The sequence below is a fragment of the Chamaea fasciata genome, unplaced genomic scaffold, assembly GCF_029207755.1.
Source record: "Chamaea fasciata isolate MVZ Bird 193981 ecotype frontalis unplaced genomic scaffold, bChaFas1.0.hap1 SCAF_9, whole genome shotgun sequence".
Lineage (NCBI taxonomy): Eukaryota > Metazoa > Chordata > Aves > Passeriformes > Sylviidae > Chamaea > Chamaea fasciata.
The window spans coordinates 17,727,887-17,753,697 of NW_027094094.1; the positions used below are offsets into that span (position 1 = coordinate 17,727,887).

The 25,811-nt window shown below is 41.1% G+C and overlaps 1 protein-coding gene across 1 annotated transcript in view; it reads right to left on the minus strand.

The window, feature by feature from the left end:
- Positions 1–7,308: 7,308 nt before the first annotated feature.
- WDFY4 (WDFY family member 4) overlaps positions 7,309–25,811 on the minus strand; it is a 113,438-nt gene continuing 94,935 nt past the window's right edge. Inside the window, exons 53-61 of the mRNA XM_066191271.1 lie at positions 21,568–21,780; positions 20,909–21,056; positions 20,302–20,459; positions 18,610–18,768; positions 14,800–14,979; positions 11,743–11,925; positions 11,060–11,147; positions 8,716–8,827; positions 7,309–7,725 (exon numbers count right to left, since the gene is read on the minus strand). Coding sequence (XP_066047368.1) covers positions 7,659–7,725; positions 8,716–8,827; positions 11,060–11,147; positions 11,743–11,925; positions 14,800–14,979; positions 18,610–18,768; positions 20,302–20,459; positions 20,909–21,056; positions 21,568–21,780 — 1,308 coding nt within the window. The 3' untranslated portion in view covers positions 7,309–7,658. The remainder of the gene's footprint in view (positions 7,726–8,715; positions 8,828–11,059; positions 11,148–11,742; positions 11,926–14,799; positions 14,980–18,609; positions 18,769–20,301; positions 20,460–20,908; positions 21,057–21,567; positions 21,781–25,811) is intronic.

Here is a 25,811-nt window from a genome sequence, read left to right on the forward strand (position 1 = left end):
CAAGAGGAACTGCAAGGCTAAATTAATCCCTGGCCCAGCTTTCTCTGTCTTAAGCAGAACAGCAACAGAGCTGAAGATGGCCCAGTGTTCTTTTATGACAGGAGTTCCCATGAAGACTCTTAGTACCTCATCAAGCAACAGCTGGAGTCTGCTAAGTCACACTATTTTGGTTACTCCTTCTGTTGTCATTGGTAAAACTTGGCTTTGTGCTGAAATCTTAACAAATACAGCCCTATTAGCTTCACACCAAATTAATATCAGATTGTTAAACGTTAACCTACTGCACCCTATAGCTTTAAATAGAATTAGATATGTTTACAGCTTTGGTTAAATGCACCTTGTTCCTCCACATTAAATTTTATTACTAGAATCCTCCATCAGCAAATAGGAGTAAATCATATTAGTGTCGCAGGCTGTGTGGGGGTTGAATCTTCAGCCCAAGGAAAAGGTATTTTATTACTCTTTATTATAACTTTCTAATTGGTAGGTGTGGTCAGCATATCATTATCTGCAATTGCAAGCAAATTATTTGTTTTAGTATAACTGTAATGTAATTGTGGGTTCTCTTCATTAGGAAGTTCAATAAACTTGTGTCCTTAGCCAGGGTTTGGCCAGGTGCTGCTGGCAAAAAGTACTCAGAGCAGAAAAGATTGCATTTAATGTTCAATTTGTAGGTTTAATTCTGCTTTTAGAGGGCTTCTCCAAAATAGCTCTGGTGAATGACATCCAGGTGCAAAGATCCTTTTTTGGCTTCAGTCTAACCTGCCGGGGTAAGAGATAAAATTCCTAAGTTTTACTGTGTAATAAGTGGTCATCTGAGTTTTCTGCACTGATGTGAAATGTACTCATTCTACGTGCTTTGTTACACCGGCAGGTTTGATTCCATTTTACTACCTTGGTTGGGCAGATCAAAAGACTGCATGTCAAGGGAAGACTCTTGCATAGCAATAGGTATTTCAGGAATCCTCCCTGTCTTGGCACCTTGTTGTGTCTCTTTTGTTCCTACCAGCATTGCTGGGCTGTTTCCAAACCCCACAAAAGGCTTTTCAGTCTTCCACCACTATGGTCAGAAATGTTCTGGCAGCCCTTTGAGAGCCTCCTGCTGAGACCTGCTCAGGTTTTCATTTTAGTACATAACAGGGACAGTAACTGCAGCTGTATTTCCCTGCTGTGAGGATCTGAGACCTGATCTGTGAGGATCTCCCCCCGCATCTCATACCAGGGAAGTAGGAGGTCATGTCCACAGAGGCCCTAGGCAATCTCACTTGGGTTTTGGTCCTGGCTAGGGAAAAACTTAGGGGAAAGAGACTGGTTTGGTCAAACACAAGCTTTACCTCATGGCCTTAATTTGAGTCAAGCTTTGTTAAAATCCTATCTATTTGTCTGTAGCAATATTTTGACATAAGGAAGTGAATGAGAACACAAGAGTGCTTTAGGGCTTTGTACATCGAGCTGTGGCAAGACAAGATCACCTTCAGGGCTTTTGCCTTCCTGTTCCAGGCTGGCATCACCTTGGGCACAATTAACAGCAGTACATAACTACCCACAACCCCAATCTTTCCTTGAGAAATTAGCCATTGATACTTCTGGATTATCCTGAGGAATGAAGAGGCCTGCAGGAACTTCTTGGACTGCTAAGACAAACTCTCTCCTGACACTAAGATGGAGAAGCACAGCAAAGAACAAAGACATCACATAAAATACATGGGGCAAAAACCACATGGGGAGGGGCAACAGCTGTCACCTTCAAACAGTAACTGGATGCATTTTCTCCCCTTACCATTAAAGCAAATAAGAAGTCACTGAATACTTCTCAGTGGTGCTGCACCACTTCCTTCACCTCTGATTCTGCCTGCTGTGCACAGGAACTAGAATGAAAACCGCTCAGAGCTGTCTGTGAAGGGATTTTTCAGGCAACCAGTGAAGCAGCTTTACACATCTCTTTCCCCTGAACTAGTCCTGTGGGGCTGAAGCCAGAGAGTTAGGCCAGGGAGTAATTTAGCCTGCAGTTCCTCTTAAAAGGAGCTAAATCCATTTATTCTGCATGTCTCACACTAAAGCGTATTATACTTGGTTAAATTTTCTTCTCCGTAATCTTTTGGTGGGTTGTTTTGACACTTACAGATGTCCAATCAATTGCAAGATGATGTTTTTCTTTCTCCAGTGATATGATCTGACATTATTAAATCTAGGTGGACATTGCATAAGAAAAGTCAAGAATCATGGCTAAGTACTCAGGTCAGAGAAAGGTCAACAATTTTTCTACTCAGCTGTTATTTTATACATGGCACCTCTTCATCTTAAATGGTCCTGCTTTGCAACTGTACTCTGCTCTCAGAGGAAAATATGCCCTTCAAATTCCTCAAGCAAACATATCTATGCTCACTTCTACCTGTGTTTCCTCCTTGCTTGCTCTCAAAGAGCAACCAGAGGACAGAAGAGGAACTAATGCAAAAGCCAAAATTAGTAAATCACCATGCACATGATTACAGCAAATGGCAAAGGCCACTCCTATGTATCACTATAAAAAATAACACTAATTGGGATGCTTTGCAATTTCCTGTACAACCCATAATTAGGTTAGATAAGAAACTAGCAGTGTCCAAGTGCTATAAATGTCTAAATTAAGTTATTTTGAAAGTGCTTGGCACTTTGACATTTGAGAGTTCAGAGTAATTGGGGTATTGAAATAAAATTGCTTCTGTTATTTAAAAGGTCATTATCTTCTTTGGGTAGATATATAAGGACTATTTTCTACTCTACTGAGCTGGTCTATTTGGTTCAATTAGACCTGCTTCAGTAGATTTCTAGTGGGCCTCCTCCCACTTATCACAGCCCCAGCACCAGCACAGAGAAGGGCCTGTAAATATACAGCCCAGATATGGAGTATATATTCAGCTCATAATCACGCCCTGAAGAGCCCAGAGCTTCCTCCACCCCAGGCTGCTATACAACAAGGTGGCAAATGAGTCCTTACACAACAAAAGCCAACAAATGCTGGCTGAAGCCAGCCTGCCAGGCAGACAAAGGCTTTGGAGCAAATCAGGATTTCACCTTCCCAACCAAATAATCTCATGGTCTGGCAGCAGCTCTGGTTACTGCCATAACTATTGGAATTCCTTGTTCACAACATCCGTGGTCCCACTCACACACAAAATTTTTGCTTGTTTACTAGATCTGGTACTCTGCAACTGTGTCAGTCAAAAATGGGAACTTAAATTACTTCACCTCGACTGCATTTGATTTTGGTCAGTCCAGCAGTGTCAGCAAAGTAAGGAGTATAAAGACATGGACACTGGCTGAGGAGATTTAACTTACCACCACTTCTCCACTGGAGATGCCACAGCCAGGAGACGGTAGAGAATGGCCTGAGCACTGGAGGGGCCAAAGAGCACTCTCACTATTCACTGCTGTGGCTTACTTCATGTGCTCATGTTGAAGAGAAGAGCATCCCACTAAAACTGGAGTAGATAGGGGAACAGAAATTTTGCTGTCCCTCTTGGCCAGAGAACACATGTACAAGGGAGAAACAAAGTCCTGAGAGCCTCATGTCCAAACTGAACAAGGAGACAATTTCTGACCTGAAACAAGGAAAGTTCCCGTGCTGCTGTTGTCCCCATGACTGCACTACACCAACAGCCTCCACAGGCACAGAGTTGCAACACCTGAATATGAAACACACCAAATTGATTGCTGAACAGAGGCACCACTGTCCCCATCAAAAGGCTACATTTGCTCATTACTCATCACAGAAAATATTGTGTTCACTAATACGGCACAGTAATGCTGAAGGCTGCCTGGTTCTGGGTACCACATTCCCATAAGACATTTAAACCTGGTGCAGCGAATAAGAGTGAGCCCTTTCAGATGAGCCCTTTAAAAATTTAATGTGGCAAATTTTCATGAGCCTCCTGACACTTGGGAAGAGCTCTGATGACAAACTGTCCATCAGGAAAAATGTATAGAGAGGGTTGGCATTCCTCCACAGGAATTACACCAGCCTGTACCCTTTCCACACCCCCCACCAGCCTGGCTGACTTCAATGACAATAATTGGCATGCACCCATCTGAACAGTGACACCAATAATGCAACAATGATCCCTGAGTTGAGAAGAGTAGACCATAGTGACAACCACAGGGAAAATTTTCCTGTGGGAATTACAGATTGCCTTGCATAGATTTTTCAAAAACAGTTCAAGTAAGTTCTCTTTTTTTCAGGATGCAAAGGCCTTGCAGTGCACAGGCAAATATTGTTACATGACTGTTAACTAGCCTGCAGAATGCTAGAGATCAGACTCTACTTAATGCTCAGTGTAATACTTACAAGACTTCTGTTGCTGAACAAGCAAACAAGATAGCCTGTGTGGTAACCAAATAAGCCTAATTAAGGCATTTTAGGGTTTATGGTACTCAATTAGATTAAACTGGTGTTTAAAGTCACATAAAGGTTTGGTTGACCCACATTTCTCTTCTTCATTTCCCTACAGGGCAGAGTTAAAACTTATTTCTGCATTTCTTATCCTAATGGCATTTGATTTCTTTAAAGGATAATTCTCACCCTGAGCTACTTACCCCATGCAAAAGTTGGTTCTGTTGATGCTCACACTGTTCCACTTACAGTAACAACGGAGTTGTGCTAAAAGTATTTGCTGTGGAATTGCTATGCTTCATTTTTCAAGCATATTCTAGATCTGCTATCCCTACATCCCAAGCACGTGTCATCAGGATACACATCAGGATACTCACAATTCACACCATTACTGCCCCTGACCTAGCACCAAGTGTTGTCTATGTATCAGTCAAAGCCACCTCCACATCCAGAGTTAATGGAATTTCCTGGACATTTTCATGGATATTCATAATTTACCAAATATGCAGGAGACCAAAACAAATATTAAAAAGGGGTAGTTGCAAGAGGGTTGTTTTCAGGTGATCCTTCAACCACTTATAACAAATACGGAGCAAAACCTTCCTGTCCTGTAGAAAAATGACCTGGTGGCACTCTACCCCTGTCACACACATTGACTGCATCAGAAAATTTGATTACTGCAGCATGCTGACATTTATGCCTTAACTCTGCAGTCTGAGTCATGCTTTTGGTACTCACAATATGTGTTTCTTCCTGTGATTTATGTCATTTGGGAAAAATTCTCTGGAGCTAGAGAAGAACACAAAATTTTCTCAATCAAGCATTGTTGTACAGCAAATCATTCCTGACGAGAACTTTTACCAGTATGGAATTGCAACTGTCTTCTATTCATCTGCCTTTCATATTCTCCCAAATTACAGCTCCTTGAAGATGAGGAGAAGCTGGACTTGGGAAAACATTTAATGTGCTGACTTCCATTCACACATGCACACTCTGGACCTCTTCTCCGTGATTCAAAACAGATGTTGCTGAAGCAACTATTGAAGACTTAAGAGAACTGATATTAGGCACAAGATGAGCCTGCCAAATTCCTGCATGGCCAGACCACAGCTGGCCTCTTCTTATACCAAACAAAGCCAGGTTGATGTCTAGACTGTTGGAGCCATTAGTGCAGCTTCCCAGGCTGCACAGTGAGTGCCACTGCCAGCTCTAGAACAGGGAGCATCTGCTCTTGGCAAAGACAGGCTGCATGAAAAGGCTGAAGGAAGAGTCAATTTGCAAACCATTCATGATGCTTACCAAGTAAATGAAAACAGCTACCGACCTTCTTTCACAGCTCTTAATCACCTTTACCATGATTCAGTAAAGCTGTGTTTGCCGTTGACAGGAATCAGTCAAGATTCTTGCTTGATTCAAGTCTTGCTGTCCATGTATCCAAATCACAGCTTATTTCTAAGGAATGTGCAGGAGGAAGAGGAAAGAAGTAGTACACTTTTGTTGACAATTGACCTTTCCCCCAGTCCTCAGGAAAAATAAAGATAGGCATAGTTCACCTTTGCTCCATATTTTGGTTTGAATGTTAATGTGTATGGGCCTGTTTTCAGTGTATGTTTCCCTGAGCACAGAAAGATTACTATTTGACTCATCAAGTCATGCACTTGGAGGTCAGAAAGGAAGACCAGGGGGGTCAATCTGTGTAGTTGTAATGCAGACTTCCTTGTATGCCTGTATCATGAGTTTACATCTAATTACTGCATTTTCCACAGGCAATTACCTCACTGTGGAGATCAGGCTGAACCTTGGGGAGGATGTGGTGGGGACATGTCTCAGCACCCTGTTGGGAAGGAGGCTGTTTGCTACAGGAATGCTTGCTCATTCATCAATGTAATTCAAAAGAAGAGTCATTAGCTAAGCAGTGTCCCATAGGAAGAAGAAAGTTGATCATGTAATTAAAAGCAGACTGGTAAAAACCTGTGTTCTACTCCAGATTCTTCCTAATGATGCTAGCAAGTCTCTAGCACCAAGATTTTGGCATACAGCAATTCCTCATGTGCAGCACACATGGGGCTTCACTCCTGCAGTGCTATCCAGACCCCATGCAGTGGAAATCAGGGAACTGTCTGCTCAAGGATATGTTTGGTGGTATGAACAAAAGAGCCTTCACACCCATAATGTCCTTCGTGTTTTTCCTGGCACATGTCCAACCCAGTCCGTGCGTTCAGGACACTGCTCTGCCTGTGGCTGCTCAGCCCTGCTGTATGTGAGGTAAGATATTCAATCTCTTCACCAGGTCAAGAAGGAGAAAAAGGGAGAGGGAATTATCAATTTAGCTCCTTTCAATTATGTTAAAATGTTAAAGAGGCTGATTTTTCACAGTTTTTCCATCCCCACTAGGGACACAAATGGCACTTGAATTTATTACACTATAGTCTCAGCCTTCATTTACTACAAATGCTCACTTTTACCATAAAGGGAGATTGTGGAGGTAAATCCTGAAGTATGTCTAATACACTGAACTTCCAGAGTGCATAAGGACAAGGTTAGAAAGAAGACAGAAAAGAAGGAAAAAGAATGAATATGTTGACCAGCCATGTCATATCTTTCTCCTCACCTATTCCATACATTTTGTCTGCCTTGCTATTAAGAAAAGGTCAGAGATAGGAAACACTGCACCATAACACGTTCACAGTGGGGCTGGATAAAGGCACTGGCATCAGGCTGGGAATTCCAAACTTCACTTTGCAAACAAAATAGCTTTTGAAAAAGCATGCATATATTTTTATGAAAATCCAGGGAGGAGGGAAGAGTAAGAATGGAGATATTAATATTCTTGCATGTCAGTGAAGAACAAAAATACTGAACATACTCACTTACCTGTTTGAATCCCAAGTGTTTTTTATCTCATGATAATAAAAATACAGTATATTATTAAGGTGCGCTGCTCTTTGGCATAATCAAGGCAGTTTTATTTGCTAAATAATATTTTTGAAATACAATGCATTATGTCAAATTCAGTATCTAAAATAACATTTTAAATACAAAAGTTTTCCCAAGACAAACCCTACAAAAATCTCATTGTCTATGTGCATATCTGTCAGTTTCTCTCACAACTTTGGGGTCCAGTGTCTAATTTAAATTATGCTTGACTGTAGGGTCAGTCCAAAAACTCCCTTAAGATTCAGTCTCCATCCAGAGGCTTCCAGTTTCTCTGATTCTCTCATGCTCTGAAGGATAAATTTTCTCTCCATCCAAAAGGTTGAAAAAAACAAGAAAACTTGATTGTTTCTTCCTACCCATCCAGAGACCAGCAGCAGAGTCTTCCCCAGTCATCACCAACTAGGAGCTTGGAGGAATTTCTTGAGAAATAAAGAAAAAGACAAAGAAAACCATGTTTAAGAAGAATACACAAATAGGATCAAGGCTTTTTCTGTACATGCAGCAATTAGGAGGATGCAATATTCAGGGGTGTACGTTATCTTTCAAGTTAAAATTGAAGACCCATGTTAGAGAATATTCAGAGTTTGATATTTAAAAAACCTGAGTTTAGAATTGGGTCCGAAATTTCCTGGAGTTCAGTGGGTGAGTTGCAGACCACTTAAGCAGATCAGAAGCTCTTGCCCTTCTCTGAGATTATATGGATGCTAAATAATCTGCTGTCTAGATTCAGAATTCAGACTTGTTAGCATGATGTCCTGGCTTCAGCCAATAAAATCTCTGCTGCATGCAGTGCCACTAACACTAATGAAACTAACCCTCACCCCAAATGTTGCCCCTTTCAATGCACATCAACATCACACTAACTGCGCTAAAGCTGAGCATGCAGAATGCAAGAACATTTTATCAACTGTCAAAATTCCAACACTTTCGGAGAAAGAGACATTAACTGTTTTACAGTACATTGTAACATGCTGGAGTAGGAGATAACAACAAATATTACAGCCAGATGACTGCGGGAGGGGCTTGAATAAACTAAAATACTGCTGGCTATGCAGACTGAGAGGAGTTGAACAACAAAGCTGTCCCTTGGCCAAAAACTTCCTGTTCACATTTTAAGGAGGTAGTATCTCCAGCAACTCCTAAGATAGGAGTTATTTCTGTGTTGCAGAGATGATGCAGCAGCCGCTGAGTTCTACAACTATTTTGGCCAAAACCTGCTATTGCTCCTGGCTTGTCTCCTACCTGTCCAGTGACTCCCCCAATGTCCTTCATTAACGCACCTAGCCAGGCCAGTTCCTTGAGGGGCTGCTTTTGGCTACAAGAGATCTGACTGAGCTCTCCAAACCCCCAAACCACAGGAACAGCAGGAGCCCAGCCCAGCCCCAGGGCCCCCTCCCGGGCAGCCCCACCTGGACACAGCCAGTGCCGTCACTGCTGGGCTCGTCCTGCTCGCCTTGCCAGTCAGGGCAACGCTGGGATTCAGTTCGCGACAGAGAACAAGATGTTTTCCACGCTTGTTACCTGTTGTGTGGTTTAAAAATAAATATTTAGAAAGCGTCTAGGGGGCAGCATGGATGGGATTGTTATTATTTACGGTCAGCAAGTTGTTAAGTTGAGAACGAATATATTTAATCTTGGCCTGTGCTGTTGCAAAATAGGCCCATCCCAATTTAATTTGTGGCTATGATAGTTACATGTGCTGACGTGCGGCTGTATCAATTGTGTGCTAAATTGGATTTGTGTATTATTGCTTTCTAAATTGCATGCCTAGTTCAGCAAAATTGTTCATCAGTTTTCACTGGCTCCGTGCTTAATAAGATGCCCCACAATACTTTGCTGCCAGGATATAATACAGCCCATAATTGCCTAGTAAAAAGAAATTACATAAAGCCCTGGTATTATCAACTTATCTAAATCTGCTCATAACAGAACCAATAATTAAATGCTGTGGACATTTCACATACACACACATACATACACATGCACACCTAACAACATAACTCAATCACAGTTACTCTGGTCTTTTTAATGACTCTGTTTTGTATTAATTTTATTTTCTTTAATGCACAGAATGAGATGTGGGAATATTTGGTCATTTAAAATAATTCTGAAGTCATCTGAATAAGTTAAGGGAGTATGACCCTGCTTTGATTACACCTTTCAACTCTTTATTAAAGAATGTTGTTCCCATATCCATCTGAAAACATACAGCCTTATGTTCATGTGCAAACAGGTGTTGTCTCCACACATCACCAGATACCTGAGATGGGCACAAATTTTTTATGGTCCTCTTGGAAAAAAACACAAACATGAGTGTTCTGCTGTGCTCCCAAGGATGGCTTTTAAATCCTCATTTAGAAAACTGCTTAAGATATACATTTTACAAATAACTAAAATATCGGTCTGTTCAAAAAAATGCGTATGCAATTATGTCTGCAAAGACCTGCCATGGGAAGTTATAGACAAGAACTTCAGAAATTCTTAAATCAAAGGAGACTTTTCTATAGGTAAAGAGAATCCACAAAATTACTACAGAATACCACAGGGATTTTGGAAAGAATGATAAGTCTTTTGCTTTGACTTATTGACAAATCAGTCTTCGATTAGAGATGAGAACAAAAACAAATATGAAGTTGCCACAGCCAGACTATCTCACATGGGGCATCTCAGGTGTTCTTACACCTTTCCTAGAAGCATCTCACCCTGGCTACTCTAAGGCATGACAAAAGTTTTGATAAGCATCTGGTTAGGCCATTAAACATACAGAGGCATATCGGAAATATTTTCACATAGCAATCAAAGTAATGTTGATGCCAAGTTCCATGAACAGCACTTCTGAAGATCTCTGTGGTAATGCCCAATTACTCTATAATATCTTTTTTTTTTTTTTTTTTTGCAGATGTTACATCTATAGCTCTATATTTATGCAAATTGCATGCCTAAAATTGAAGTAATAGAGAATGTTTGTAATGAGGACCAGAGCAAATAAGTAGAGTAAATTATACATAATAACACCACAATTCCTTTCTCTGAGAAAAAGGGTTGGGAAAAGAAGAAAGCTGTGCTATTTAGGATGTGCCTTTAAAGCTTTCTGACAGGTTTCAGCTCCTGTGTTTGTTAGAACAGAGAAGCAAGCTTGAGTTGTTTTTAGTACCAGTCAGCACCATAGTTCCATGATCTTATTAACCTCAGCTCTGTGAGAACTCCGTGGAATCAGCTTCAGCTGCACACAGCCTTGAACAAACAGCACCAAGAACTAGGGCCTGCTGCTGGCCTCCCACCAGTTTGAAAGACCTCTGACTCCTTTTAGGGTGGCAAAGACAATGAACTTCTCTGCTCCATCCCAGAGCAGGATCTAGCACTGCCCACATGATGCCTGGATACTTTAGTACAGGCCATCATTAGAGGTGCCAAGGCAGTGGACTTTCTGGAGCCAGGACTATTTCCAGCCATTGGTTTCATAGCAGAAAGGTGGCCTTCTGAGGTTGACAGAACCCATGGGAGAGCCTGTGAAAAAAGCCTTCAGCTTCATCCAGGTGTGCCCATGCGATGGCTGGCTCAGGTGTGCTCTCTGTCCCCAAGGTGGGGCCGTTGCCAACCACCACTGTTGCTGGTCACAGTAAAACTGCACCAGTTGCCCACACCATCCCCCCTTCACACCAGGGTGCTCACAGCCCCTCTCATTCCTCACCAGCAGACAAGGGTTACGGCACGGGGTCACACTGCAGTTCACAGCGCACGCTGCGGTCGTACCTGTGCTGCCCGGCTCTTCCGTCGCGCCGCTCTGCACTCTCAGCCCGGCACCTTGCTCGGGGGTATTGCTGTATTTGGTCTTCCACAGCTGCGCCAGTGAGGGGGTAAAAATGGAAAAAGCATGGATCGTAACAGTGAGAGAAGGATTCAGCAAGGGGTGGGAATTGGACTTCTAACACCAGAACAAGATTTTGCAGTTGTCTCCTCTGTCACTGTGCTGCGGGGTGTCACACTGGAGGAATGTATGCAGGGAGCTGGCGGGATTGCAAGGCTGACACACTATCGAAAATCCCAGTAACCCAGGAAGATCATCTACCATACTGGAGGCAGAATCAGCAGTGAATTTCATACTCATGAGAAGGTAGGACTTAATACACTGAGCTGTGAACTCTCAGAAACCATATTCAAGCATGTTTCTGAGGAGTGATAGAATTTTTGCTTTCAGAATCACCACAGAATGGACAGCATATTTTCAAAATTCTCCCTGAATGGCAAGACGTCCTCTTGTCAGGAGGATAAAAGTTGGTAGGAAGCAAATATTTTACTCTGATTTTAATTTTCTGCCCTCTGCTACACTGTGAAGAAAGTGCCATGGGCTTGTAGTAGCTCTGCCCCTCCATTTATAACAAAAAAACTCTACCTCCAGTCTACAGTGAATCTTTTCCTCTCTCCCATCCACCTACCCTCACCACTCCATCTGTGCTTCCTGTGATGATGATGCTGCGTGTGTCCCAGTCCATCACTTCAGCAAAGCAGCAGCAAACAATGTGGCAGGTGGGGCTGCAGGCAGTGCTGATGCTTGCAAGAAGCTGGCCATTGACTGTCCACAGGTACAGGTGAGATCCCGCACAAGAGATAATGTCACCCTGCAACAGAGCAAGGGCAAATGTCTCAGTCCTACACTCATCCTCCTCATAACTTTTAAATGCTGATTAGAAATTGTTGAATTGCTCTGATTTAAATCCTTACCACTGTTTTTCTTCTGGGCAGATGATATAAACTAGACAAAATAAAAATTACTTCTTTTTTTTCCATTAAAAATTCTGACATTTTTACATCACAGAAACCTGAAACTACTGATTTAGCAAGATAATGCAGAAACAAGTTTGGGTTTTTTTTCCACATTTTTAAATGAAAATATTTAATGAAATGTTCCCTTTCTGTTTTCCATAAAGGCCAGGCTTTTAGTCAAAAAGAAGACTGACACACTGACCTTGCTAGTGTCAGGGACAGAGGCTGTGCACAAGCAGTGCCTAGCACAGGCTCTGGGCCAGGACTAGTGCTCTTATAAGTTTTACAGATTGGCATTCTCTGAAAAAAGGGTATGGTGTTCACCTGCTTAGTTACAAAGCCTTTGGCGATTTCACAATCCTCCTCTGCCCCTCACAGGGAGCTCACTGTCATCGCATTTCTACACCATGTTCTGCATTTGGCCAATGACCAGCTCTGCATCCAATGACCTGCACTTGTGATGCAGAAAACATCCTTGGCACGGCACCTCTCCCCTCCATTCCATGCAGGTGCAGCCTTACCACAGACTGCTTATGAGGAGCAAATACACAAGTGGGTCCTTAGGGAAACACACAGAACCAAGAGCCAATGCTGCAATTGTAAATGATCTAATCAAAAGTGCATTTTGAACAAGCTGTTAATTGAAATTCTACGTAACTTTTCTTGATCCATACTAAGAATCAGCTAAATAGAACCTCATCAGCAAAGTCATCTGGTTCTGAGAAAGGACAGTGTGCCCTTAAATTAGCAGCATGCATCTGGTTTAAGTCAACTAACACCTTACTTCACCCCTGCCTCATTTGGGGTCAGGGCTCTTCACCCTGCTGAGCAGAATTCTGGAGATAAAAAAATGATAGCATGTTCAAAACAGAGCTGCCAATAATTTGAGAGATTAAATTTCAGCTACCATATCTGCACGAGGGTACATGATGTCCAGGTATTTGGCAATGATCTACAGTGCTTTTCAGGTCTGGATCAGGGATTTAAAACTAACTGAAATAATTAGTTACAGCAAGATTTTACAATACTCCTTAGTTTACAAACTTTTTGGGGCAGTTCTTATTTTGTCTATGCTCCACAAATACCATGGGGTTTGGATCTATAGATGGAACTTCTAGATGCTCAAGCAACTCCAACAATCACATAATGAAGTGGTATATAGGGTTCTTATTCCACCAATTTTTTTTCCCTTCAAAACTTTGCTTTGAACCAGTCTGAATTTTTCAGGAAAAAACCCTTGCTACCAATCATGTAATTTTGTGTCATTCAAAGTACTGTAGCACAATGGAAAGAAACATTTTGCTTCTATTTTCATGTAGCTTTACATAAATATATAGAGAAGAATTAAACAAAAATTACATTTCAGAACTAAGTATTCTGTTTTGCTAACATCAAAAAGAATTTTTTCATCTAAGATATGGACCTTTTTTTTTTTCTTTGAAGCTTCAGTCATACTTTTATAGAGATTTTTGCTCTATTAAATGAATCTTTTGATATACTATTATCCAAACAGCTTAACCGTTTGCACTCCAATAAAGTGGAGATTAGTCATTTGGATCAGTCACCAGACTGATCCTGGCACAGACTGTCTCATTTTTGGAGAGTTCCAGGAGAGCAGATACAGACTGAAAGGGCTCCGGTACTGGCTGGTACAGAATGGAGAGAACTCTGTCCCCTTGGGATCTCGAGCAGCTCTGTGCCAGCCCACCCCTTCATTCCTGAATGCTTGGAACTGCTTCAGCTCACTTCGTAAGAGACCACCAAGATATTCTGAACTGGCCCGGTGAGGCCACAGGCCACTTTACACTAACCAGGACTGCTAGGACTGTGGGATGAGCTGGCACTGAACAGACAACTTAATTCCCCCCCTAAATTGCTAGCCATCAGACTGCATGGTTAATAAAGCTCTGATATGAGATGACTGTTTTGGCACAGACTAAGTAGAGAATATCTGCCACGTTTCTTACTGCTATGTACTCAATTTTGCTTTTGTACAATATCCAGGACTAGATTCAACCTCGAATTGTCTGAGCAGCTGAAACACTGTCCTAGTATATTAGCAGAGAGAGAAAAAACAAAAATGAAAGGAACATTTTTGAGAGGTAAAAGGTTGGGGGAAAAAAAAAATCTCATCCAGGGTGTTTACAATACAATCCAATACAGACTATTTTCCTATCAACATGCATGCTATTCTGGCCAGGCACAGCCCTCAACAGATTTATACCCACTGCTATCAGGAGCTCTCCCCACACCTGGGAGTAGAAAGGAAAGGAAAAGGCCAGTATTATCACTGCAAAGATGTAAGACAGTTGTCAGCTGAGCTGGCAGACTGCAGTCTAACATGTCTCAGCTGCATGAATATGCAGCTCAGATGTGGCTCTGCTGCATGAATGTCAGGAGAAATTAATGAAACAGGGGCAACAAGGTTATGGGTGAGCCAAATCCAGGAGGAGGTACTAGGGTTATACTTCATGCTCCATAAACTAAAAGTTGTTTAATCCTGCTATCTATCTATCCACAGATGCTTCTATTTAGCTACTCAGACTAAGATGTTGCTTTTAGTGCTCGCCTCTCATCATTAAGAACACTATTAGCAATCTCTGTAGAAAGAAAAAAAAAATCAATGTATCAGACTCTCAGGATGTTTTTATGTTGGGAAAAGCACCCATTACATTATCATGAAATGTTCATGGATGCATCAGAAGAAAAATGATAAATGAAGATCTTACTGTTGAATTGTTGATGGCAACAGAGCCGAGGCTTTCCTCGTGGGCAGGAAGCTGGTTTATGAACGTCAGCTGGTTCAGGTCCCAGATGATGCAGGTTCTGTCATCAGATCCACTCACAAAGATGCTATAAGTTACAGATGCAGCAAGGCAGGTCACTGCCTGAGTGTGTCCATACAAAGCCTGGTGGGGAAAAGCCAGCAGATGGTGTGTGATTTATTAGGGAACCATGGTCCTACCTCATTTGCTTAGTAAGAGCAAGTCATTCTTCGGAGAATTGAAGAGGGAATGAGGGGGAAATTCCAAGGGATATTACAAAGAAGTATCCTTGTCCTCAACTCATAGTTAAGGAAAAATGAGTGTCCAAGAGATTATATGACTTGCCCAAATTACACAGTCATTCAGGGCCCTTAGCCTGCTCTTCAGACTCTAAGACAGTGCTTTGTGCTCAGAAAGAAAAAAAAATCATTTTTCACTTCAGTCCATTCAGTTTTAACTATAATTTATGCTTAGAAATTTCTCAATATTTAAAAAAAAACTTTCTGAAATACAATTTATCAAGATGCATTTCAGTAACCTTCTCAATCTTATCTTTCTGTGTAGCTGAACAAGTACTAATACATTTCAAATATTGGTTAAGAAGAAAAACAGGATTTATGGAGAATTCTTCCTTTAAAGCCACGTAGAAATTCCTTTCTCTTCCATCATTACACAACATTCTTTTTTTGTTGTTGTTTTATAGGTACAGGGACATAAGGAGTACCCAGTTAAACTTAGCCTTTTTTTAAAACAGTTTCTTTTAAAAATAAACGTGCTTTAGGCAATTTAACAGCACAGATAGAAGGCATGGATTGAAGTATGCTGCTAACAATTTTTTCATGCAGCGTTCTCAAGTGACAGAAGTGACACTTCTGCTACATAACCACAGTAAATGACAGTAAAACCTGTAGGGCAACAGAAAAAGTCTTTTACAGCTTTCCTAAAATGCCTTTCAGGGCTCATATTTTAGCTGCCTTACTGTGAAAAATCGGACCCAACAGTTTCATTTTTTGGTTTTCAAAGGAAATGTATATTGCTTGCTGGCTTTCTTTCCATGACATTATTAGCACATTTCAAGGTTTTATGTCAGTTCAGCCTGAAGCAGGGGAGCCACATGTACCAGAAAGCTTTTGTAGGACACAGCTCATCCTCCCTTCCAGCATGTGACTATGAGACTGAGCTTTTGCTGGCTAACATGTGCTGCCACTTGCCAAGGTCACCAGGACAACAGCAGTGAAACATGAATCCCCTGGTGAAGAAGCTGAGCTGCAGCAGGCTCTGCATTACTGAAGGTGACCCCCAACTGCAAGGGATGACTTTCAGCTTGGGGCTTATTCCATTCACAAGAACTGTCAGCTATAAATACAGGCACAAAATTAGGTTTCTAACTGGGGTTTTCAGAAGTCAGAAACACTGTCACCTAAGCATGGAAAAGAAGGTTCAGTGATAGCTTTGGATTGGCTATAGAATATTGTTTTTACAAAGGACTGGGCATAACCAAGTGCCCCTACTTGAAAACTGTACAAGACTGCTGCAAAAAAGGCTGGGACAAGGCAGGTTCAAGGGCTCAAAATTTCCTCTCCTTTCTCCAAAGCATAAAAGAAAACATATCCAGTGTAAAAGCATCCAAACTGCCAAATCAAGCCAAGCTAAGCTCCTGCACAAGTTCCACTAAAATATTTTTTCCCTTTTATTTTAACCCATGAGGATCCTACTTGGCAGTGAAACACTTTAAATACAAGCTGAGTGTGGAAGAGAGGGATAGATCTGCACACAATTACAGTATCAGCCTCAACCCAGCAGTCTCAATGCACATTCATGAAAAAATGTCTCATGCCTTTGGCTCCCTACATATTTTCATTATCATTCTGCAAAGACTGACAGATTTTTCGTTAATATCCTGCAGCATATTTGCTCCACACCTTCCTGAGAGGTCTGTGAGGCAGGAAACCTTGCTCATGTGTTTCATTTGGCCCAGAAATTTTGGAGACTGGATCGCCAGATCCCTCTGCTAGTAAATTGCATGGATCAATACTGAGGCAATTAGGCTCAATCTTTAGTGTTCCACAAAACTGTGGAAGCAGATCCCACTAGAGAGGCAAAAGCTACTTTTTCTGCAGAATTATAGTTTCTGTACTTTACTACATTCCAAACCAGAATGTGTGAGTCCCATGAGACAGCTGGTAAGTGAATAGCATCCACTTTATAGCACATAAGCTGTTCTTAAGCAAAGCTCACTCTCTCAGGAAATTTTTTTGTTCAGCAGAAAAAGCAGCCACCATGAAACAGTGAATTACATGAAAGCAAAAAGTAATTCACTGGAAGACATTTAGAACCATAGTTCAAGTTTACATCCAGTCCAGACAGTCATTAAAAGAAAAAAAGCCTCCGTTAGCAAAGTAAAGGAAAAAATATAGAATTTGTCATTGCATGATCTCATACCACTTTGTGGATTTTGGGTAATACCAGATTAATCACAGAGGAACACATCAGCAAAGCTGATTTTAGATTTTTAAAGAGACATTATAATGCAGATAAAAGACAGCCTCTTTGGTTGCCTGAAACTCAGACTGACCCCCTGACTGGTATAGTTTAGATGCTGATGAAAATTATTGCTTATGCTTTTCTCTACTGCTAGTTCTTCCATTTCTATTTTCATGTCCTCCTTTGGAATAATAACCAGCTGGATTAAAAGGTCATCAGATCTTGTCTCATATATCTGTCTTCTACAGCATCCAACATCATAAACCTCAAAAGAGAGACTGCTCTAAAACAGTTTCCCCCAGTAATTTCAACATGAATTCCAACAGGAATTTCTCATAAATGAAGATCTAAATACTTCTCTGGCATCCCAGCAGACAATGAAATTTTCACTTCATTTAATGACAAATAAAATATTTTTTGGCTCAAGGTATGAAGAGCACAGAAATATCATCTGAAGACCCCTCCAGAAAAAATGAACAGAAGAAGCTTCTGACATTTGGAGACCTTGCTGATCAATGAATCTTCTGTCTGTGTAAAAGTAACAGTTTTTAAATCAAGAGTCTCTTAATTTCTTTAGGGATGCCATGCTACCTTCCAGATATGACAGTGGTGTACTCTAGTTTTACTCGTAAAGCTGAGAACTCACCATAGCTGAAACACACAAATCCTGCAAGAGAATTCAATTCTGTAAATGAAATAGCATCTCTACAGGTGGTTGATGACTATAGATGAGTTCTAAATCAACAGCCACTAAAGGGCTTTGGATAATGAGGACAAAAATGATAGCATTTTTATTGGGTGCATCCTTCCCTCACAGGGTGAGAGATAAACCTTTTATCTTCTGAGAAAAAAGAATTAAGAACTTTCTCTGGCTGAGCCTTCATCTCTACCAGCTAAGTTTTCAGGATGTTTTAGAGATCCTGTCCATTGCTGTAGCAGCCCAGAACAAATTATAAGCACCTCCAGGTGATACTTGGTTTTGAAAATAACCCAAGGGCTGCACTTCAAGAGAGGAGAATATGCCTTATCTTCATTATTACTTTTATCATGATGAACTTTGGCAATGCTGCTAAAGGGAAAATATCCACCAAAGTGACACTCACAGCTATGGTGTAAGGCGTATTATCAGCTCCTGCCCTGATACAAGCTGTCACATGATATTGCTTGTTACCGTTTTTTCCCTGCCTTCTTATTCAACAAAGGTGCTTCTTCTGACAATCATCTGAAAGATAAAAACTTTATCTTCTGTGTTTCATTAAGTTTCCATAGCAGAAGAGCTACAGCACTTACCTGTCGCAGGTTTAGACATTTCACTTTGTCCTTGACCAGGGAGAATTCCCAGACACACACAACTGAGCTTGTTCCAGATGTGATTATGGTAGTTGCTGAAGGACACACTGCACAGAGGCACTTTCCCCAGTCTGCCATGCACTCAAATGTAGTCACATTCTGTACAAGAAAGTATCTTTAAGTCAAATTCTCATCTGGTGATACCATGTATTTACTGTTACCAAATGACAGATTCAGTTTTCAAAACTGACCCTCCATATTTTAAATCTAAGAAAGAAAAGTTCATTATAACCAGTCTCTATGTGAGCACAGATGTGAACATATGGACATGCACAGGCTGTGGCTGCATGCAGCTCTGCCATCTTCCAGGGGCCAAACAGGAATGCTGAACTAAGCTCAGTATCTTATATCTTAGGAGATCTGGGTCCCAATTTCTCTTGTGCCACACTTCCTATACAACTTCAGGAAAGCTCATTCTGCCACCATATTGTTACAGAAGGCAATCATTCCATGTTGATTAAAAGAAAGTCTCAGGTTGTGAATGGAAAAGCCAAAAGACAAAGTACTGAATTCCATTCCGTGCTCTGTTAGCAGCACCCAAATCAGCCTAAAGCAGTGTCAGGTCTATTACACCCTGCTACAATTACAACACAACCATCTTCCTGCACATTCTGCTTTAGCTCTACCCCACACAACTGGGACAACACTCTGGTGCCAATGATTCTGGTGGAGTTGGATGGCACAGCTACAAAACGTCTACCGCAGATAGAACAAACCTTTATCTACTTAGAACAAGGACTAAAATCTCTTACAAGCTCATGTCCACTGGCACTGTTGACCCAGAGAAAATTCAAGTTGGAATCCCAACTATTACTCACAATGACTGTGTAATAACACTCACTATGCTCAGCATCACCCTGAGTTTTGAAGTGACAAACTGAATAATTGATGCCTGCAGCAACCCTATGAACTGCTAAGCACTGATTTTATTAGACAGGGAGCAGAAATTAAAATAAATCTCATGGCTTTTTCATTTCCATTGACTTTGGGTATGTTGGTAAAAACATAATGAATGTCACTTGCACAAATATCCAAGTCAGTATCTTGTTGAATTACATGTTATGCTATTCTAGTACCTAAGCTAACTCACAATTCTTTGCATAACATTATTCCAAATACATCCAAAAATCAGTGTATTTATGGCAGAGGAAGAAACTAGATCTGTCAAGTGCCCTAACAAGCAGTGTGATGATATAGACCATTTATTTTTAACAGCAAAGAAGTAAGAGTGTTAACTTCATTATTTTGAATGAATGCACTGGGTTATGCTGGAGCCAGAGGGGAATTGACAGATGGTTCTGTCTTAATTTCAGCAGAAATTTCTGCACAATGAAATTTCCAATCAGTGACCAGGAGACCTTGTGTTGTCCTTATGACCTATGGACAACACAACCACTGGATGGAAAACTTGAGATAATTTAGAGGCAAATGCCATGTTTTTGAACAGTGTAAAATCATTTTACACTAACTTGCATATCCAACTTGAGATTCTTCAAGAAGCTTAACTGAGAGAAAGTCCTGTACAGCATCCTCTAAAATCAGCTCCCCCACAGCCTGTGAAATGGATGCCCAAACCAGTCAAAGACCACAACATATAATAATTCTTGAATTCTTAGAGTTTTTCTTATTTACCTTCTCGGATCCATAGTTGCCAAAGCAGCAGGTGAAGTCCTCAAATCCCCAGCAGAATGTTTTGCTCCAAAGAGGAGGAATCAAAATTTTATTTTTTTCGACGGCCAGAATGCCTTTCTCTGTATGAACAATGTGCCCAATAGCTCCCTTGGGATAGTCTGGCAAGACAGAGAAAACACTTACTTCTGTTGGGTTTAGAACACTTATGTTAAGTTTTTTCCTTGCACAGCTTGTGTGGAGGCTGGCAAGTCTCACATCTGGGCTCAGTGCTGTGGCCAGGCCCACAGACAGAAATCCACTCTGAAACTGGAATTCCACACACAGCAGTGGGAACGCTCCTCTCCAGTGGACCACATAAATCCATGTGGAGAGGGTGATGTCTTTTCAAAAAACATTGTTCCAAACTCTACAATAGAAGTTTGAAGAAGTTTTCAGTGCCCACTCCTAATACAAAGATACAAAGATCACAGTTGGCAGAAGGGATCTTAATCGAACCAACTTGTGCAAAACTGCATGACTACTTTTGTGATCTTGTAAATCCAGATTCATCCCATCTAAGAATTGTGTACTTCTTAGCTCAGAAAATGGAACACAGCCCCTGCAGCACCTTTTATGGTAATTGGTGAGAGCTTCAGATTTTGCAGACTGCTCACAAAAGGAGGAAGAATTCCACTTGAGTGAAGGAACAGCCCAGTCTCTCTTCCTGCTGAAGTTTTCCCTTGAACATTCCTAGATGGATGTGGTTTTGTGAAGAGCTAGAACAAAGAAATGCCACTGAAAAATAAATCTCTATTTGCAAGACCATGCAGGAGAAACATCTGCTTAAATCCTTAATCACAAACTCCAGGACCACTATACATGAACCTCTTAATTAAAATAAAGTTTGCGCATACTACATTTTCATCAGACTACATCCCTCCTTCAGAGAGACAGAAAACTAAACCCAGCAATTCTGGACAAGAAAGAAAAGCACAGGTGAGACTTTGAGCTGAGTTTTAGTTGACTACACCCATTCCCAGACTAGTGATTACTTGTGTGACTATACTGAAGGAGCAGAACCCCTAGTTGATGCTGCAGCATACAACAGGAGCAGCATGGTTAGAAAGTTGGGGTGCATACTGATGTAGTACACAATCTGGAAAAGCCTATAGCTCATCTTCCAGCAGATTTAAATCAGGTGTTTCTGATTTAAGTTACTATTACTGGTTTCCAGTCAAAATACTGTAAGATCAAGATAGATTATGTTCTCTCATGATAAAGTGGTACCTGCTTTGGTATCTGTCCAAAGTTGCTGATAAATCCGAGGATAGTGCTCTTAATCAGAGGATCTTTAATGTTGTTGAGGTCCATCTTGTCTCCATAGAAGTAAGGGTGATAGGTGTTTACTGCCTCCACTGCAGCTGAGCCATGCTGCTTGTGGCCAAAAATAAGGTCTATCCAGCAATGAAGGTGTGCACTGACATAGTCACTTTCCAGTGCCTGAAAACGAAAAAAAAAAAAAAAAAAGACTTAATTTGCCAGACTGTATTCATTACAAATGCATTACTGCTTTCCGATCCTTGCTGGAGACAAATTCTCTGCAAGACAATCATCACACTTTCAGTTCCTCACTACCACCATTCTCAGCACATCCTCATAAAACACTAAGAGAGACTAAATTGGACCTCCACAAGTAACAGAAGGACAGAGTGCCACATGTTTGACTTAACAGCAGGAGCAATATCCTCAGAGACAAAAGAGGTAGGTTCCACAAAGCAAAATGAAAGCATTCCACAGGTCTTTGCACCCACCGTGATTGGCACATGGATTAATAGGACAGAATGAACAACTACTACTGGAGAAGACTGGAAGAGGTGCTGCAAGGTAATACATCCACCTAAATTTGGGCTCCATAGAGAGCTGAATGCAGTCACAGAGGAACAGTTCCGCTTGGAAGACCCAGACAGCATATTCATATGCAGAGAACACAAGTTTAAGCTGAACCTGTGCCTACCACCAGGTTAGCTAGATATACCCATGAGGCTTCACTAAATACTACTGCTCCTGCCATCACCTGCCTCACCAAATTTTTCGCATTCCCAAAGATTCTTGCCCAATGATTCAAGCAGCAGTGTCAAGCATTATTAAAAGCACTTTCCTATCTCCGAATCATTTGACTGAGTAATCCCTGATGTTCAGTGAAAGGTCTTCCAAGCAGACCAGCCCGCTCAGAGCACAGCAGAAATAAACTAACGGGATCCAGAACAATGGCTCATTTCACAGAGCAGGCAGTTGCCCAGTGCAGCTGGTGTAAATGACCCTGCCCACAGCTATAATGATCACAGGGCAGCTCACAGAACAAGCACAGTGTACAATTTGTCCCTGAACTCAGAACTCATTCTTATTAATAAAAGCAGTTAGTCCATCAATTACAAACTGTAAATTTTGACTGGCATTCCTGCCAAAGCAAAACAAAGCAACTAACAGAGCTGTAACTGTGCAGCCTCTCAGTATTTCACTGAGCACTATGGCAAGCCCAGCCAGGGAGGGAGAACTTGTGGTTTAGGGAGGAAGTAAGTGCTTTTATTTAGTGGACTAGATTCCTAACTTATTCAGCATGAAACAGGAAGCTATTCAGAGTTTTATGTCAAGAACAATTCTTTGCTGTCATAATATTGAAAGCAATAGTTGAACCTCAGAACAGTGTAAACCTCAATCTGTTTTATGCACCAAACTCACTGTGAAGCCTCCAAAAAATGGCCACAATACCAGTAATTAGTACCTCCAGCCTCGTGGATGATTTCAGAGGAGACAGAAACCCTCATGTTTCAGAATTCAAGATCTTTGACTCTTCACTTCACTGTTAGACAAAGTCTCCCAAGCAGGTTAATTAAGATTTCTTGCACTCCTCTGTGTACCTAGTATCAGCTATGGTTGAAGAGACTATATTGCACTCACTGTACAGGAAATCTGATCAAATTATTAAGAACACAAGTCTATAAACATGATCTTTCATTTGCTAAGCTGTTTCTATTTGAGATTTAAATTAATTTATCAGCTGTGCCAAAGTTACTAAATAGTGCAGCCCAGTGGAAGCAGTTCTGTAGACAAATGGTAGAGAGCACCCAGTATCCACATAAAATGTGCTCTCGGGGCTTTACTTCCAACTAAATCTGGACTGCTCCCGCAGGCTGAATGCAACCAGCTTCTGGACCACACAACTGGAGTGCGGTTTTTCTTTCATTTCATCCAAACAAATCTAGTTCATCCCATCTGTGATCATTCTACAGTGACAGCAAATCCATGCTATGCAGGGATGACTGTAGTTTCATTTCCAAACTGAACCATTACTGTAAAGCTCAAGGTAAAAGCAGATTTCTCCATTGTATCCAAGGTGCATTTGAAGTGTTCCCCATCACACAAGCAGCAAGGAGCTCAGTAGTTTACACTCTAAGCAACCCACAACAGAATAGACAGTATATCTCCCTATGTTTTTCTTTTAAAAGCATCACTGTAAAATTGCAGCATCTTTCAGTCATACATGGCTTTTTGTCTCCAGCACAGCTGGTAGGGAAGGACAGTGTTAGCTTTCCCATATTTGGGGAACTGGAAGAAAGAGATTGAGCACCTTGGAAAACCACAAGACAGAGCAGTAAAAGGAACCAGACAGCCCCAAAACCTCCATGCCTTCCACGGAACCACTAAGAAATATGAGGGAACGGTTGCATATTTGACCTCAATGGCCAAAACCCATTTACACTAGGTAGGAGATAGGGCATTCACTGGACTCAACTCTTCATTTCAGCAAGGACTGTACTTCCAGCAGCAAAGTACAGTCTTCAGTACAGGACTGTACTTCCAGTCTACACAAAACTTAAATGAGGATCTCCTTCCTCCTAGTAACTGTATCATGACATGGTCATGGGCACTGATAAAAGCTCTTCCCTTCCATCACCTTTCAGTGTGAACAGAGCTCTGACCCTCTAAGTCACTCTCTACACCACTTCAGAGATGTCTGTCTCAGTAATGCCTATTATTGTATATGCACAGGAAGTTAAGCATTTTGAACACGGCTTTTAATCTGCATTTCAGTTCTTCGGGAAAAACACTCTGGTAGATGACTGTAATTTCTAAATGATTGAAGATAAAATTTTTAGTAGGTTATCCATAACAAGAGTTATCCATTTCAAAATAGGTAAAGCAGCAAGATAGAAATGTACCTTCCTTTAAATACTTTTTTGTATTATTGTTCTGACACCAATTTAAAGTGAAGTGTTCAGGTCATAAATTCAAAATAGAAACTAAAGACAGCCTCTTAATCTCTTATATGAAAAGATGAAATATCTCACTATATGATCAAAAGTCACACTATATAAGCAACAGTCATTAAAAAACCCAAAAAACAAAGAAAGGGAGGAGTACTGCACAAAAAAATGTAGGCAAGCACAGGCTCAGATCATATCCATGCTCACTCACAGGAGTAACCTGAAAGTGTGTGAATGCAACCAGAGTTGAACTGGCTCTCTCTCATACTCAGTCGTTCGCAAGCCAAAGAGTTTCAAGGTCAGGTTGGATGGGGCTTTGAGCAACCTGGTCTAGTGAAAGGTGTCCTTTGCCCATGGCAGAGGGGTTGGAACTAGGAGATCTTTAAGGTCTCTTCCAACCCAAACCATTTTATGATTCTATGAAAGTAATGGTAACTTAGGGGGAGCATTGTGGGTGCTGGTAATGGTTCAGAGAACAGTGAAGAAAAGTATTTACAAAATAAGAGTATGACCCTGGTTTTGTTCAAAAGAAGAAGTTAGGGTAGTAAGGAGGTCAGAGGATTTAAGCCAGCATTTGGAGAGGTCAACTGAGGAGAGGCTTATTTGGAGATACCAAAATAGAAAAGCTGGTTGTATCAACAGGTTTGGATATAAACACCTACAAAATGATTATTGGGAGAGAAAGTTGAAATCCCAAGGGCAGGACCTGCAGAGCAGAGGTGAGAAGAACCCACTGAGGCAAAAACTGAAACAACATGACAAACCAGGATAATGTGTGCACTCACACATGCAGCTCTCCCAAAGAAATTTGATGGGTAATTAATGCAGGAGCACTAGAGAGACCTGAACCAATATATTATGCTGCAAAGTCTGAGTTCAATGCCACAATCTTTATACAGAATTGCACTTGCATTCACTTCTATGTAGCAGATGACATCACATGGAAGACTTTCTAACTATAAATAGGTAGTACTAATTGCAGTAAGTCTCAGGACCTTAGAGCTATTTGCTTTCAAATAGCCAAAGTTGACTCCATTAAGGGCAGAGAATTACACTAGGTTTCCCCCATCCCAACCCCACCCCTCCAAAAAAGCCCCATTTTTGTTCTGGCATGACTCAGAGATGGAAATAAATAATTTAAATAAACACACAGATTGTTAGCAACAACATGGAATGGTACACATATAAATTCCTGTGCATTATATTATGTTCTCTTACACTTGTGGGCTGAGATATGTTCATGCCACAAACCTATGTGTAATCCAC